This window comes from Monodon monoceros, unplaced genomic scaffold (assembly GCF_005190385.1).
Source record: "Monodon monoceros isolate NGI ecotype Baffin Bay Population unplaced genomic scaffold, NGI_Narwhal_1 Super_Scaffold_1, whole genome shotgun sequence".
Lineage (NCBI taxonomy): Eukaryota > Metazoa > Chordata > Mammalia > Artiodactyla > Monodontidae > Monodon > Monodon monoceros.
Window position 1 is genome coordinate 68,019,466 of NW_021703765.1, and position 17,427 is coordinate 68,036,892.

The 17,427-nt window shown below is 37.9% G+C and overlaps 1 protein-coding gene across 3 annotated transcripts in view; it reads right to left on the reverse strand.

Annotated features, from left to right (window-relative positions):
• The window catches only part of GRK3 (G protein-coupled receptor kinase 3), a 122,793-nt gene that overhangs the window by 45,613 nt on the left and 59,753 nt on the right, over positions 1-17,427 (reverse strand). For 2 of the 3 annotated variants that reach the window (XM_029220467.1, XM_029220487.1), the window contains 3 exons: positions 7,785-7,886; positions 6,028-6,102; positions 779-840 (listed from right to left, as the gene is read on the reverse strand). In XM_029220467.1, coding sequence (XP_029076300.1) covers positions 779-840; positions 6,028-6,102; positions 7,785-7,886 — 239 coding nt within the window. The remainder of the gene's footprint in view (positions 1-778; positions 841-6,027; positions 6,103-7,784; positions 7,887-17,427) is intronic. The other variant, XM_029220477.1, reaches the window with a different exon arrangement.

Here is a 17,427-nt window from a genome sequence, read left to right on the forward strand (position 1 = left end):
CCGTCGATGAGGCACAGTCACACGACAGCTGTCTAGAAATTAGCCGAGTTTATGGAGAAGAGTACAGTCAGTGTGAATGCAGATTCAGTGTTAGAAAGTCCAGTTCCAAAGGTGCATCATCATAGAGGCACACTCAAAATACTGAAGGATTGACTCTCAGGTGCCTGAGAAGCATGTGAACACTTTTATAGGCATTACCGAAAATTTTCAGAATTTTATAGGACAGACATACCCTATAGCTTGAGTAACCCAGAGGGACGTATTTATCGGGTACATTAATGATATATATGACTACAGACGTTTGCCGATACTTAAATTCTACTACGTAAAGAATCAAGAGAAGGCCTGTCTCACTTTGAAGGATATGATTTCAACATATAAACAAATGAATTAGACATAGACTCGTGCTTGCATTAGCAAAGATGTCCCAATAAGATACTTTTAATTGTGAGGTTCCTTAGCCTATTTAAATTTTGGACCATTTGGAAGCTAAAGAACTAAAGGTCAACGGGATGTTAAGATATACAAATCCTAAATTATAAGGTACAGAGGAAACCATCTAATGCAAAGCCTGGCACATAGCACATGGTCAGTAAATGCTCGTTGAATGAATAAATTAACACATAGTAAGGACAGCACTTATCGGGTAAAATGAGGTACACCTACACAGTACAAGATCTTATCAGTATAAATACAATGATATATAACTAAGATTAATGTTACACGTCAAATATATCTCTATTGAAAAAAAAAAGATTTTATACATAAAGTTTCATACCTTTCCATGAATTTTTGAAAAATGCTGCCTCGAAGACTTTCACAAATTTCTTCTATGTATGGCTGGAAAGAATGGAAAAGAAATTCCACACTGCATCAGTAAGAACATAATAAAGTGAAAAACAGAAAAGGATGAGACTCAGACGAGGTAAGGCTCCAAATTACGTGCTCCCACAGCACCTTGTACTCGCCCTTCACAGCCTTGTCCAATTTTCACCAGTGGACTCATGGTCACGATTAGTTACTTGTAGTAATCTACACCACTCAATGGCATGTTCCATGAAGGCAAGGACAGGTCTGTCCTGTGTGCCACTGCATCCCTCCTGCCTAGCACAGCTCCTGGCAAGTCACAGGCACATCTTAAGTGGCTGGAATTAGCTTCATGGGCATGTGACCCATGCAGTCCCACAGAAGAGCCCAGGGCTCGGTATGGTGCCCTGCTGTTGTCATGCTGAAGTTCTTAATAATTTCTGAACAAGGGCCCCCAGGTTTTCATTGTGTACTGAGCCTTGTAAGTTATGTAGTGCATCCTATAAATTACTATTAATTATATAATTGTTGTTAATTATGATCATCATAAATGATCAGCATTAATACTGACTTTTAAAGACTAAAAGCCAAGGGACCCATGGAGTAAATTTTTTTTACATCAGCTATTCCCAAGGTCTTTGAGCAAGTTCACGGCTAAGCGGGGATTACGGCAAGGGCTCCTTGCTCACACGTGCAGTGCCCTTTCCCTGTGGAGAACAATCTACTTCAATATCATGCCACTTTACACATTACCAAATAAACTGCATAAACTTATTTTCCATGGGATGGACTTCAAATCAAGAACTATAAAAAATATCAAACACCAACATTTCACAGCTCAGCCTGGAGCCACTTAGATAGTTTTGGAAAATATCTTCATACCCTACACTCACTGAATGATGCAAATTTAATGTTTTCTGTGTCTTCGTAGATAATCCTGAAAATGTGCAAAAAAGAAGGACCAGATCGGGAACCGTCCAAGGCAAGTGATCAAACTAGGAAGTCTGCAGAAGCCACAGTCACCAACACAGGCAGTGAGACCGCCGCAGCTCGCCTGGGAGCCTCACTTCCTGCCACGGGTCTAAGCCACCTCCACCCCCGGCAGGGCTACTGCTGTCCTGGGCGGGACACTGGAACTGGTCACTAAAACCAAGTGGACTTTGTTCCCTCCTTAGTAACAGGGGAAGCTGAACTCTCTCTCTGAAGCCCTTTCCAGCTCTGAAGTCCTGTGTTTCTATGATGACACATAATAGCAATCTTTGCTAACTCTTCTAGATGCTAAAGACCAAGGGCCACAAGTCTCAAGAGGTTCAAAAGACAAAAGGGATCAAGTGTTGAAAGACATATGAAAAGCCTAAATTTGTATATCACAGATTTTCTATTTACAAAAACTGTTACGTTAATATTTTTTCATATTTTATAAAACAGCCTGTACTTTTGCTAATAAAATAAAAGTTCACCAGAGATTCTTAAGACTGGATATGATACACTACACTGCCACTCTCAACACAATGAACTACAAAATGTGTCGGGTAAGCAGTGCAAAAGCGAGAGTTCAACAGTGGGGTCGTGAGCAAACAACCTCACCTGATTCTCAGTTCCCTTGATCTGTAAAATGGGAGAGTCACATCTCATTTTCAAGGCCACTGTGAGAATTTAATAAGATTAAGAACGCTGAGAGCCAAGCACAGGGCCTGGCATGTTCTAGGAACCTAAATGTAAGCCAGGACCCCTTCCGACTCTTGCCACCAAATGTACCTGTGCAATTATTTATGTCTAAAGTTAGTTTTGCAAACAAAAAGAATAAAAAGTATTTTGTATTTACTTTCAGAGCATTTTTTTTTTTTACTACCTTCTTCTCCTTGATAAGAAATTTCAACTCAGGCATCACACTTCCTGATGTCTAAATGTATGATAAACCTACAGTAATCAAAATAGTATCGTACTGACATAAAAACAGACATTATGGACCAATGGAACAGAATAGAGGGACCAGAAATAAATCCACACACTTATGGTCAACTAACCTTTGACAAGGGTGTCAAGCACACAATGCAGAAAGGATAGTCTCTCCAATAAATGGAGAATGAGACTGGACCCTTACCTCACACATATACGAAAATCAACTCAAGATGAATTAAGGACTTAAATATAAGACCTGAAAGTGTACAACCACTAGAAGAAAACACAGGGAAAGAACGTCTTGACATTTGCCTGGGTGATGATTTTTTGGAAGTGACATCAAAAATTCAGGCAACAAAAGCAAAAACAGACAAGCGGGATTGCATCAAACTAAAAAGCTTCTGCAGAGCAAAGGAAACAATTACCAGAGTGAAAAGGCAACCTGTAGAATGAAAGAAGATATTTGCAAACCATATATCTGATAAGGGGTTAATACTCAAAATATACGAGGAACTCGACTCAACAGCCAAAAACCAAATAACCCGATTCGAAAGGGGGCTGAGGACCTGAAGAGACATTTTTCGAAAGACATACAAATGGCCAATAGGCACATGAAAAGGTGCTCAACAACACTGATTATCAAGGACCACAATGAGATACCACCTCACATCTGTTAGGATGGCTATTATCAGGAAGTCAAGAGGTAAGTTGTTGGTAAGGATGTAGAGTAAAGGGATCCCTTGTGCACTGTTGGTGGGAATGTAAATTGGTGCAGCCATTATGGAAAACAGTATAAGGATTCCTCAAAAAATTAAAAACAGAACTACCATATTATCCAGCAATCCCCCTTCTGGTATATACCCAAAGGAAATGAAATCAGTATCTTGAAGAGATATCTGCACGCCCATGTTCACTGCGGCATTATTCACAACAGTAAAGATACAGAAACAAAGTGTCTATCAATGGATGAATGGATAAAGAAAATGTGGTATGGATACATATATATATATATAAACACACAATGGTATAGTATTCAGTCTTTAAAAAGAAGGAAATCCTGCCATTTGTGACACCATGGGTGAATCTGGAGAACATTATGGTAAGTGAAATAAGCCAGACACAGAAAGACAAAATACGGTATGATCTCGTCCATAGGTGGAATCTAAAAAAAGTCTAACTCATAAAACTAGAGTAGAATGGTGATTTCCAAGGGCTGGGAAGTGGGGGAAATGGGGAGATGGTGGTCAAAGGGTACGAAGTTTCAGTTATGCAGGATAAATAAGTTCTGGAGAGCTAATGTACAGTATGGGGACTACAGTTAATAATACTGTATTGTACACTTGAAATTTGCTAACAGAGTTGATCGTAAGTGTTCTCACCCCCACACATACACACAAACACACACACACAAATGTAACTAGGTGAGGTGATGGATATGTTAATTAGTTTGATTATGACAATCACTTCACAACGAATACGTATATCAAAACATCACATCGTACACCTACAATTATATACAATTTTTATTTGTCAATTGTAACTCAGAAAGGGGAAAAAAAGAAATTCCAACTCAAAGAATATCAACTAACTTTATGGTTAATGTCCCTCTATAAACAGGACATCCAAACATGTAACCTCTATCAATACTCTGATCACTATGTTCTGATGGTACATGTCACACTGAATTGCACTCATAGACCTTCTTATTTAAATCAACTTAATAGGGACTACTTCCTTCACCTTTGAAATAAGAATACCAGCCATTCTATATCTATTTTACCAGAACATTATTTAATTATTTTCTTATGAACAAATCAGTAAAGTAAGTGGTTTTGAAAGATACTGGAGAAGCTCCTAAATGACTGTTCCTTGAAGGCACAGAGGGAATTTTGGTGGTCTTTGTATCTCATCTGGAACTATCTTTTTAAATGTTATTTATGCTGCAGGAAAAGCTAGCATCAGAGTTGTAAAATCCACGTACTGTGAGGTATAATTTAGCAACGTTAGATGTAATTGACTACAAGACTGTCTCCAAACAGCGTCAAAGTCAGACAACTGAAGTTCTGACATGAAAATATCATGAAGGCAACAAACGGCAGACGTTCACGTTGCACTTTTTGAATGTACAGTGTTTGGTAAGAGCTGACATTTGTGGAGCATGGCAACAGACAGGCCTAGTGCAAAGCAACTCACATGCACTGAATCCTCAAGACCCCCGTTTGCGGGACAGCCCACTCTCACTTCTGCTTCACAGATGGGAAAACTGAAGGGAGGAGAGGTATGGTAGCTTGCCTAGGGTCTCGAAATCCAGGGCACTTAATTTCAGAGCCCAAGCTTATAACCAACTAGACTATAAAAGATGTTACATTTTAAGAAAAGTCCATCTAATTATTTTGGCAGAAAGGCAGCACGCGGTTTGTTACTGTACCCAAATGTTCTCGGAGCCAAATCAATATTTTCTCTATAAAATAATCAGGTTCATTTTGTATGTAAATAAAACCTATCATAAGGCACCTAGGTAAAAATCAACTTAACTTCTCTGTAAATTACTGAATAATCCAGGAAATGGATAAATTATTTTCATTTATGAAAATCATTACATTAATGAATGGCATTCTTTCATATTTCTTGTGACTCACAGAAACATGAAAAGTACATTATCCACTTGAAAATTTGACCGTGTCCTTGCAAGCTGCCACCTCTATAGAAAACCCACAGGATGAGATAAAAGGCTTTGGGGAGGAGAAACCATTACATCTGAAGATCAGCAAATACATCGGCCCATCAGTTGTGGATCAAGTTTTCTGAGGCTTGTCATTTAAATCTGCATGACTGTGTTGTGTTCAAGATACGAGGAGCCAGGGCAAAGTCCAGTTCCTCAGTCACGACACCAAGGCCGTTCAAACATTCCCTCTTGATTCTTGAAAATGGATCTATTTCATCTGGGGGATAATCACAGTGGGGGTCAACACCTGTACCACTAGAAAGTAAATCCTGTCAAGTCCCCGCTCTTCACAGGTGCCCGGGATGTCAAACAGGAAAAGGCTTTTTCCTCCAATGTCTTGTCTTGATTGATTTATAGAAATGCTCCAGTGGCGTTTTTCAGGAAAGCCTTCACGAAGAATGTCGGCAGAACAGCACACATTTCAATGAGAAGACAGACAACATTAAACTTCAGTTCTTCCAGATAAACCTCCACGTAAGAAATACAGCCTCATATGTCAACTCCCCCAGCACTTTCACAGATGCAAAGAATGGCCCCAAATCCAATTGTTAAGCAAATTAGAAACATTTACTGGGAAAGCACTTTAATCTTACCTGAAAAAGAGTTGATGTCACTTGTTTCTTGGATAGATGACTTTGCACGTGTTCTACAGCTTGCTTTGAGAATGGCTTTTAAAAATCAAAAAAACAATGTTTTTGCCACAAATATAAAACAGAGCAAACCTCTGTATGTTTTACAATATCAAACATAAAATTTAACACAAAAATTACTAAGCATAACCTATAGGGATTCCATCAACACGCATTCTTTAAAAAATCTGTTGGTTGTCTGCGGGCAAGCCAAACAGACCACTGCTCCTCTGAGCTTCCAGAGTTCTTAGATACCATGTCGAGAAGGATGCTGTGCAACAGGGGCATCCAACTGACATACCTAATCCCACAGGAGGTCAAGATGACTTCGACTAAAAAAAGCTGTAAGGAATCGTATTATCGCCTTATTAAATGCATCATCCCTCAACTGGCTGATACTGGGGTCCTAAAAATGCAAAATTTATATTATATGAGAGAAAGTGAATGCATGAAAATATACCTAAGAATTAAACGTCAGGACTGCAAAGCTAAATCACAGTGTTGAAAAGACTCTAGGTTAAGGAAAATCTTGCTGTAACCACAGGGGAGAGGAATTGGCTCTAAAACAATGAAACTCACACTGACAAAAATTACACACTCTGTCCTCCCCCAAAACTTCAAATTACGTCTGCAGCAATGCACAAGAAGAAGAGCTTAAAAAGCATATCACGCTGCTAAAAACCCTCTAAATTGTTGACCTACACGAAAACTACGTTTACAGAGGCATTCACAGTGAACACCTGGCATTTACCAAGGTTCAACCATTCCCCAGCAAGGTAGCAAGGCACAGAGCATTATGATTAACTCTAGCTCAGAAGTTCAGTAAGCACTGTAGACAACATAATAAACACAGAAGCACGAACATATATCATTGTCATGACCACTGCTGTCCAGTCAGGCTCTCTGCAATGCTGGAAATGTGGTGAACCTGGGCTGACGCAGGAGCCACCAGCCACATGTGGGTATTGAGCCCTTGAAATGTGGCTCATGAGGAATTAAACTTTTAATTCCATTTCGTTTAAATTAATTTAAACAATTTAAATACCCACATGTGGCTAGTGGCTACTGCACTGGACACAGCAGCCCAGGGCTCTTAGGATACTCCTTTGGAAAACAGTCTTCATGTAGAGAGATTACATGGTAAATTTTCATTATTAATTATTCCACTCACTCCTGGTGGAATAATTTCCTAGGAACCCAGTTTATCCTAATGACTGAATTAGATTGTTTCTCTGATTTATCAATACAAGGAAAAAAAATGGTTTCAACCATCATTCAACTATTAATGAACTACATTAACACAATAATTACAATCCTCCTTATTAATTCAAAGAAAGCATTTAAGATTTTTATTGATCAATATATGATTAGCCTAACTGTTAAGGGAGAGCTAAATGAAAAACAATAAAGCTTAATTTCCTTTAGAAAGTCTAGAATTGAGGTTGGCTTTTTCTTCCATTGATCTGCATTAGCCATTTTATCAATGTTTGCAGTGAAAGTATCCACTTTTGGAAACATACCAAGAGTATATGGAACAACAGATACTGGATCGGTATTATCAGGAAACAAATGACAAAAACAGAAGAAAGGGGTTCCATCCTGGATGAATATCATTTAATTTTTAAACCTCTTCCTCCTACTTTAACTTTCATTCTGGAAATGTTTGAAGGCTGTCTCATATTTACCCATACTAAAGTAATAAAACAAAAAGAGATACTTACATGTGAACAAGAGAGCAGCTCCTTCATGATGTAAGTATCATAAATTTGTCGACTTCTACAAAGGCGATCTTCCTCATTCTCAAGCTTTTCATATTCTTTTATCTGGATGGTTAAAAGTTACCATTGTTAGGTATTGTCTTCCTAGAAACTTACTTTATTGAAGGATATTACTAGTCTTGGCAGAAACCACTTCCACATGACATCAAGCAAATTACTTGAATCGGCCATTCCACAGGAAACAGCTACTTCTAATGTTGTAATAATGAAGTTGGAATAATTTAAATTCAACTTGGAACATACGAATGGATTTTTTCCTATGATGAACCTTGTCGCTTAAATTTAGAAACACAATATTAGGAAACAAATACTGCCATGGTTACAATTATCTTAACGATGCACCAGCCATGGACCATTCATCCTTGCCAAGTCTCCTTTCCAAACCACAAATAATTTAAATTTGTCTGTAATCCAGTTCTAAGAGTTATGACGGGGCTCGTTCTCACTCAACTACAGTGTTACAAAATTCAGGAGGAAAAAATAATAATAAATTGCTAGGATTCCTGCAAAGAGATGTTTAGAAATCAACTAAATATTTTGGAAATGCATTAACCATAGATAAAAGCATTGGTTTTTCACACTGGAACCTTCTCTGCACTCTAAAAGTATTAACAGAAAGGTTCCTTCAAATTGTATGTTTTGCCAATAACTTAAGGGAGGTAACCTGATGGGTGTTAAGATAGACCAAATAATAAAATGAGCTTTGGAAATATTTGCTTTATGAGGACATGGCCCCTATTACTCCAACCTCAAAACAGAAGTTCTCAGATCAGGGAAGTAGTTTTATTTATTTACAGAAATACATTTAATCTAAAAGACAAGAAGAGAATGAAAACACAAATGAAATATGGAGCTGGTAGGAAGACTGTAGCAAAGATTTTCAATATAATGACTAATAACTACATATAACTTATTTTTGGAAAAACAAATGCTCCCACCAAGGAGACAGTTGTAATACTGACTTTCATGATATCTGAGTGTTCTCTATTCTGCTATGACAAAAAGTGGGGCTGATTACTCCTATGGGAGAGAGTATAAACTGAAAAGAAATAAAAGTTACCTTTTTTACTGTACAGTCTAACAGTTTTGAAATCAAAACCAGTAAATCCTATGAAAATTTCTGGTAATGAAAGGGCACGGTCGGCAGGGAGAGGAATAGGTACAATGCTGACGTCCTATACGAAGGCTAACTGGTTCACACACTGAGAAAAATTCTGGGATCATCTTAATTGCCCTTAAATATCATCAGTGAGATGGCTGAAATTCACAAGTCTGTATCTGCCTGGGCTTAGAATGGAGTCTTCTTGGAACAGACACTAAAATTTAACAAAAAGGCAAGAGGACTAGGGTAGGTTGATACCCCATCCAAGAGGAAAACACTTTTAAAAAACTTTTTATTTTTTAAAAATTTTTATAGAAATATAGTTGATTTACAATGTTATGTTAGTTTCAGGTATACAGCAAAGTGATTCAGTTATATATATATATATATATATATATATATACACACACACACACACATATATTCTTTTTTTACATTCTCTTCCATTATAGGTTATTATAAGATATTGAATATAGTTCCCTGTGCTATACAGTAGGTCCTTGTTGGTTATTTGTTTTATATAGAGTAGTGTGTATATTTTAACCCCAAACTGCTAATTGATCCCTCCCCCACCCCATCTTTTGGTAACCATAAGTTTGTTTTCTATGTCTGTGAATCTATTTCTGTTTTGTAAATAAGCTCATTTGTATCATTTTTTTAGATTCCACATATAAGTGATATCATATATTTGTCTTTCTCTGTCTGGCTTACTTCACTTACTATGATAATCTCTAGGTCTGTCTTTCTCTGTCTGGCTTACTTCACTTACTATGATAATCTCTAGGTCCACCCATGTTGCTGCAAATGGCATTATTTCGTTCTTTTGTATGGCTGAGTAATATTCCATTGTGTGTGTGTGTATGTATATATATATGTGTGTGTATATATATATATATATATATATATACACACACACACACATACATACATACACACATACACACACACACATACCACATCTTCTTAATCCATTCACCTGTCGATGGACATTTAGGTTACTTCCATGTCTTGGCTATTGTAAACAGTGCTGCTATGAATACTGGGGTGCATGTATCTTTTCAAATTATATTTTTCTCCAGAAGGAAAACACTTTTTTAATGAAGAAGCAATTCAGCAATGTTGGCATAACCAAAGGATCTGGGCTTAATCATCCAAGGTTAATTCAGGAGAACATGTCTGAAGGTTCAAATACCATGCCAGATGCAAGTATGGTAGCTGCAAGGAAACAGAAGCCAGACACACAAATCTGAGGCAGAGTCAGAAAATAAGCCAAGGACTCTAGTTTGGTAGATTTCTTTTGATGTTTTGTTTTAGTAAGGTCCAGAAATTAATGCCAGAATGCCAGGATAGAACAGGTAGACTGTTAGTGAACCAAAGGCAAACATTTCTGCCTAAACATACAAACTCTAGGAAAACTAAACCTTCATGGAATCATTATCCTTGAAAACAAGTGTAATGAAACCTAAGTCTATGTTCTGGGGACCTATAAAGCAAGCTGACACCTGGTTAAGCAAATGCTGATTCTATGGGAGTTTTCTATGAACTGTAATAATCTGACAATACAGAAAATTCTGGTTTCTTGCACAAATGATGCTCTGAACCACAATTCTGGCTTTAGTAAGTGCCTCGTATCTCATAAACTCCAACTTGAACAACAGAAAAGGTTAATTCTTAGTAGGCAAAGAAACAGCCTAAAGCATCCCTGGCTGTAATTCACTTTCTATTATCAGTTAAGACCACTAATAAAAGAACATGCAGTCAAGTATCAATTGGCCCTAGACAGGATGTCCTGATGTGCAGAGCAAATGCCACCCCTAATCTTGGCAGTCAGGTTGTCCAGGGAACCTGAGCAGGCAGAGGCCCAAGTTCAAGGTGAAAAGTCTCTACTACAGCAGAACAGAAGCTTCGCCATCAATGATGAACATTCACTAACTGTGTAGTCCTCCCTTTCTGCTTTGGTCATTACAAAGCTCACAGCTGAACATGTAGCCTAAATACACAGAACCCTAAGAGCAAGCCCTTTTGGTCCACAGCTGTCATGGTCCCCACTTTCCTGCCTCCCGTTTTTCCCACTACCATTCCCATGAGACGGTCTAGTAAAGTCACTAAGGACCTCTGCCTTGACCAATCAAGGATCTTTTTGCCCTTAGCTTCCTGACATCCCAGCAGCATTCAGCTCAGTGGTCCCCTCCTGCCTCCTTGAAGGCTTTCTTCTCTGACTTCTGGGATCTACACTGTCCAGGGGTTCGCCACACTGGCTCCTTTTCTTCAGTTTCCTTTGGTAATTCTTCCTCCCCTGCTATACTCCTAAATACTGGAGTGCCTCAGGCACGGTACTGGGGCACCCCTTTTTCATCCACTACATATTCTCCTTAGGTAAAGCTATTCAGTCCCATAGTTTCAAACACCAATTATATTCCAATGACTAAGTCTGGATCTCCAGGACTCACTTCTCACCCAGAGCTCCAGCGTCTAAATATTTAATCACCTACCAGACATTTCCACATCCTCTCTCCCCTAGCCAATCATGCTCTTCCCCTAGTCTTCTTTATCACAGAAATGATAAAACCATCCTCCCAGCTGCTTAAGCCAAAAAAATGGAATAATCATCATTGATTCTGCTCTCTTGCTCACACCCCTGTCCCCACCACCCCCTACATCCAATTCATCAACCAGTCACGTTGGCTTCATATTCAAAATTATCACAAACCAGGGTCCTCCTTCAGGTAATGGTGAACTAAACTCTAACAACAATTCTGGACATACATAAAACCCAACTGCACTGGACCACCGGAGAGTGACCAAAAGTACAGAGATAATGGAAAAGGGGCATCAAACAGAAGCTGGAAGGTAAGAGAGGATATTCCTGAAAATGAAGAGCCAGAGCAGAGCTCCAAAATTTTACGTACAAACCTCTCAAAATCTCTGGTGGACCCCATAATGACAGGTGAGCATGACAGACCCACAGCAGTCCAGCTAAGGCTAAAAGAACTGAACAAGATTCAGTTGCTACCCACTGTATGAGAAGACAGAGCATCAAGTCTGAGTAAGCCAAATTAACTGCTGAGACAAAAAAAAATCAATACCCTTTGGAGAAACAGAGTTTAGAGTATCTACAATATCAATGGACAAGATACAATCTAAAATTACTCTATCTATGAAGAAACAGAGAAATGTGGCTCATATGCAAGAGTACAGACCATCAGTGAAGACCAATCCAAGATGATTCTGATGGAATTATCAGACAAGGATTTTAAAGGAGCCGTTATAACTATACTAAAAGATGTACAGAAAATATGCATGTAACGAATAAGAAGATAGGAAATAGCAGAAAAATAATAACTATGAAAAGAACCACATGGAAATCTTCTCTGAAAAAAAATTCAATGGAACATAATAACAGACTAGAGTTGGCAAAAGCATCAATGAATTTGAAGACAGCTCCATAAAAATTATCTAATCTGAAGAAAAGAAAGAAAAAAAAATTCGGGGGGGGGGAATGGAACAGGGAATCAGTGATATCTAGGATAATATCGAAAGATCAAACCTCGTTATGATTGGAAGTCTAGAGTGAGGAAAGAAAAGAGACTGGGGTAGAAATAATGTTTTATAATGGCCCAAATTTTACCAGATTTGGTGAAACATATAAATTGACAGATTCAAGAAACTAAGTGAAAGCCACAAAGGATAAACACAATATCTGAAATTACTCCACTAAAATGCACCTCCTCAGAAGTCAGTCTTTGACCCAGCAATTTAAGGTGGCCACCAAATCACAATACATCACATTGAGTTGCGGGTCTGTTTTGAATCACTGCATAGCAGTTATCATTTCCCGATATATTTCCTATTCATTTATTACTGGTTTATTGTCTGTTTCAACAAAAATAGGAGCTCAAAGACAGCTCAGACTTTGTCCATCTTGTTCATCCAAACAATGCTTCCCAGCACTAGTGTTTGATAAATACTGGTTGCATGAGTGAAGAAAAGTCTGTGTAGTAACTTTACCTCTGGTCTTAAATTTTCTGTTTTCCGTGATTTATTATTAAATCTAGGTGTAATATAAATATTTTTATAAGCTGCATCTAAATCTGACTGGAACAAGGAAGTGTATAAACCAACACACCGAGCAGTAGCTACGTGTCAGGTGCTGTTCTGGTGTGTTGCATACACACATGACAACCCTAAGGACAGACACTGCTATCACCCTAACTTTTAGATGAGGAAACCCAGATAGAGTGAAGCAAGACTCCTTGCCCAACTTCAGGCAGCTAATCACCAGCAGTGTCCAAATCCAAATCCAGATGGTCTCAGTTTAGAGCTGGAACTCTTTACCACCATGTTACAGCATATTATAGATATTACAGTTTAGAAAGCAACTGTCCATCTGGCATCCCATTTGGGACTCTTAATTAGCCTGTGAAATAGCAGGAGATGATTACTAACCTCATTTCATAGATAAGGTAACAGATGCTCAAATATTAAGTCCCCATTCTATGAGCTCAAGTACAGGACAGTGTCTTGGTTCACACTTGTAAGCTCTGGGTCTGACACAAGGTAGATGCTTCAGGGTTTGCTCAGTGACCAGCACCATATCCCACAGCAAGTGAGAGGGCACAGCACAGCTGCACCTAGATCCTAGCTGGGCCTGCTGTCTAGGAGTCAAACAACGGTCAAGTGAAAATACTGATGACGCACACACACCAGCAGCAAGCATATATTAAGTATCCCACGGGCATTACAGGCAACAGACAGTGTAAGAATCAGAGAAGCAAAGCAATCACGGAAGACTGGGACGACTGTACAGACAGGCTTTACTGGAGAATACAGAAACTGACCTTGGCCTTAAACGAAGCAAGGCTTTCCACAAGCCGAGAAAGGGAAACAGCATCCTAGGCTGGGGGAAGGACATAAGGAAATTAATAAAAAGAAGAACTGGGCTCGGTGGGTTCAGGTAATATTGGTTACTGGAAGGTCTACGTGAGAAGGTAGTGAAAGATAAAGACGGAAAGGTAAGCGATAACTAACGCAGAGACATGTGAGTGTTGGAAGAAGCAATTAGGACTTCAGACCACAGGAAAATGGGTAACCACTAAGAGTCTGGGGACACAGAAGAATGGAAATACAATGGACAACATACACATTGCAAGATATCTCACAACAGAGTTTTCTAGGGATCAGGATTATAAAACTAGAAATTAAAAAATCCACTAGGCTGGTGAAACCAAGGAGTCAGAATTACTGATAACTTCCATCTTGGAGGCTGTACTGACTTACACAACTTGTATCTGAAACTCCAAGGTGGATGGTATTGTCAATTAAAGAACACAAAGCAAGTTGCTGAGGAGCCCTGAAGCATTTTCCTCCAAGGGGATAACCTGATAGGCCAGATCCATCACACCAGACCAGGAGAGAGGAGAGAAGAGCTGCGGAACAAGCCAACGAAGAGAAACTCCGATGTCTAAAGTTCAAATGGAAACACATCAGCAGTAGTCACCACCATACTGGCCAGAAGTGCTTAAGAAATAACTACGTAGGTTGCCCATCTGTTTCATCTACTAAAGGAGATTGCTTTCTCTTTGACAAAGCAGCTGAGTACATGCTGAAATTGGAGAGAAGCTTTTAAGAACACAGGAAAGAAAAAAATTTTTTGACACATCAAGCTGTGAGTCTCGTCCAGATAAAATGCCTGACTCAAACTGAAATAATAAAGTCACTTCGTACTCAGTGGAAGACTTTTGGATTTAGCTTACTTTTTTTTCACATGATGCTAAATGTGCATCATCATTTGATCATTCTTCTTGGAAATACATTAATTTTTTAAATGTAGAAAAATGTCATTTTCATGTTTATCAATAAACCAGGAAAAAAGGGAATATTCTTCCAATTTTCAAAGACACAAAGAGTACTCATATCAGCCCTAATTATGCCATGCTTTCTCTGGACCATTTCAAATGTTTTAGGGTAAAGACAGATCATGCTAATAATATTAGCATATGTCATTTCTTAAACATATTTCAATTAATATATTCTCTAATTTCAATTTTAATTTCCTCTTTGACCCTTATTATTTAGAAGTTATTTGTTTCCAGGCAGCTAAGGATTTCTTAACTCTGTTACTAAATTTGAGCTTAAGTCCACTGTGGTCAGAGACCATACTCGGAACAATTTCAATCTTGAAATTTGTAGAAAGTTTTCTTTAGGGTCCAGCATATGATCTATTTTGGTAAATGTTTCATATGTACTTTAAAGAATGCAAAACTCTGTTTCTGCTGGGTCAATTAGGTCAAGTTTATTCATCACTTTATTAAGATCTTCTATATCCTTACTAATTTTTTGTCTGTTTGTTCTACAAGTTCTTGAAGTATGTGGGTGTCCCACTAGGGCTGTAGAATTATTTTGTTTTGGATCTTCCTGCCAATTTTTGCTTTAAATATTTTAAACTTCTGTTATTTGTAAGATACAGATGCTGACTCCTCAATCATTATGAAATAATCTCTCTTTATCTCAAAGTAGCATTGCCATGTACTTTGTCTGATATTAGTATAGCTATACCAGCTTTGCTTCAGTTAGTGTGTATATTACATATCCTCTTCCATCCTTCTGTTTAAAGCATACCACTTCTTTAAAAATTGAATCACTATACTGTACACCTGTAACTTATATAATATTGTACAGCAACTATAGGTTAATCAAAAAATAAAATATCTTAAAATACATAAATAAAGCATCTCACTTATAAGCAGTATATAACATGGTTTTGGTTATTTATCCAGTCTGACAAACTTAGTCTTTTACTGGGAGTATTTAGTCCATTTATATTAAATGTAATCATCAATATTTATATAGATGAATTTATAGTTACCACCTTACTCTTTATTTTCAATTTGACCTCCTACTTTATGTCCACCTTTTATTCTTTTTTTTTTTTTTTGGATTAAAACAATGTTGTTTTATTCCACATCTCCTCTCTTTTAACATACACATTTTATTCTTTTAAAAGTTAACCTTAGAGATTACAATATGCATCCTTTACAAGTCAAGGCAAATTATTATTTTTACTATCCCCAATAATCCTAGAATCTTAAGATATTTTAACTTTATTAACCCCTCTCCTGCCTTTTGTGCTACTCTCATACATTTTAGTTTTACACACACTTTAAACTCTAAAAACATATTATAGTTATGTATGGTCAACATTCATATATTTCACATACATATTTACCCTTTATGATGTCTTTCATTCCTTCCTGCATTTCCATCTGGGGTAATTTCCCTTCTGCTTACAGTAGCTCCCTTTAGTATTTATGGTAATGCAGTTTCACTACTGACAAATTCTCTTGGTTTTTGTCTGAAAATATCTTTATTTCACCTTCATTTTTGAAGGAAGTTTTGGCTGAGGAAAGAATTCGAGGTTGGCAGCTTTTTTCTCTCATTACTTGAAAGATGGCCATTTCATTGTCTGTCTTTCTTTTTTCTTAATCATTTATTTTAATATGTCACAGTCGTTTTGTTCATATTACTGCCCCTTTAAAAATGAGGTGTCTTTTTCTAACCTCTAGTTGCTTTTAAAATTTTCTCTCTGTCACAGGTTTCCACAGTCTTATATTGATGTGCAAAGATACGTTTCCTCTGTACTCATCCTGCTTGGGGTGTTCTAAGTTTTTTGAATCTGTAAGCTGCTGACTTTCATCATTTTGTAATATTCTTAGTATTATATCTTCAAATACTGCTTCTGTCCCATTCTCTCTCTTCCTTTCTGGGAGTCCAACTTTACATGTGTTAGACCTTTTAGGTATGCCTCACATGTCTCTAATGCCCTTATTTCTTTTTTATATTCTTTTTTCTCTGTATTTCAGTTTGAGATGACCTACTGACCTGCTTCCCTATTCGTTAATCCTGTCTCGCATTGTGATAATCTGCTATTGGTTCTAACCACTAGGTTCTAATTTCAAATACTTTATGTTCTAGAATATCTGTTTGGTTTTCCACAATACATTCAAATTATGCTGAAACTCTCTATTCCTCCATCTAATTATTTTGTCCATCTTTTTCTCTATTGTCTGGAACATATTTACAGTTATTTTTAGGTACTTGTCAACTAACTCCAATATCTGATTCATCTGTGGGTCTGCTTCTATTGCCTTGTTTATAAGTCATGTGATCTTGCTTCTTAGGTGGAAAATCATTTTTTACTGTATGGTGAAGATTGGACAGTCTCTATATATTGTTATTTTCTACCTGCAAAAGAGACAGAGAGCTCCCCTTATTCTCTGTTGCACAGGTAGGGAGGGAGTTCATCACCCAACAGGGGGTTGAGCTGGGCTGGTCTGCCCTGCCATTTGTGTAGGACTCAGTCTGCCTCTGGTTGGTCCCTGTTCTAAGGCCTGGGTCTCCATGGAGTTCAATGAGACCTCTGTCTCCTCAGCACTGGATTCAGTTCTGCCCTTAAGAAGTCTTCAGGATAGCTTTTGGACCCCCGGC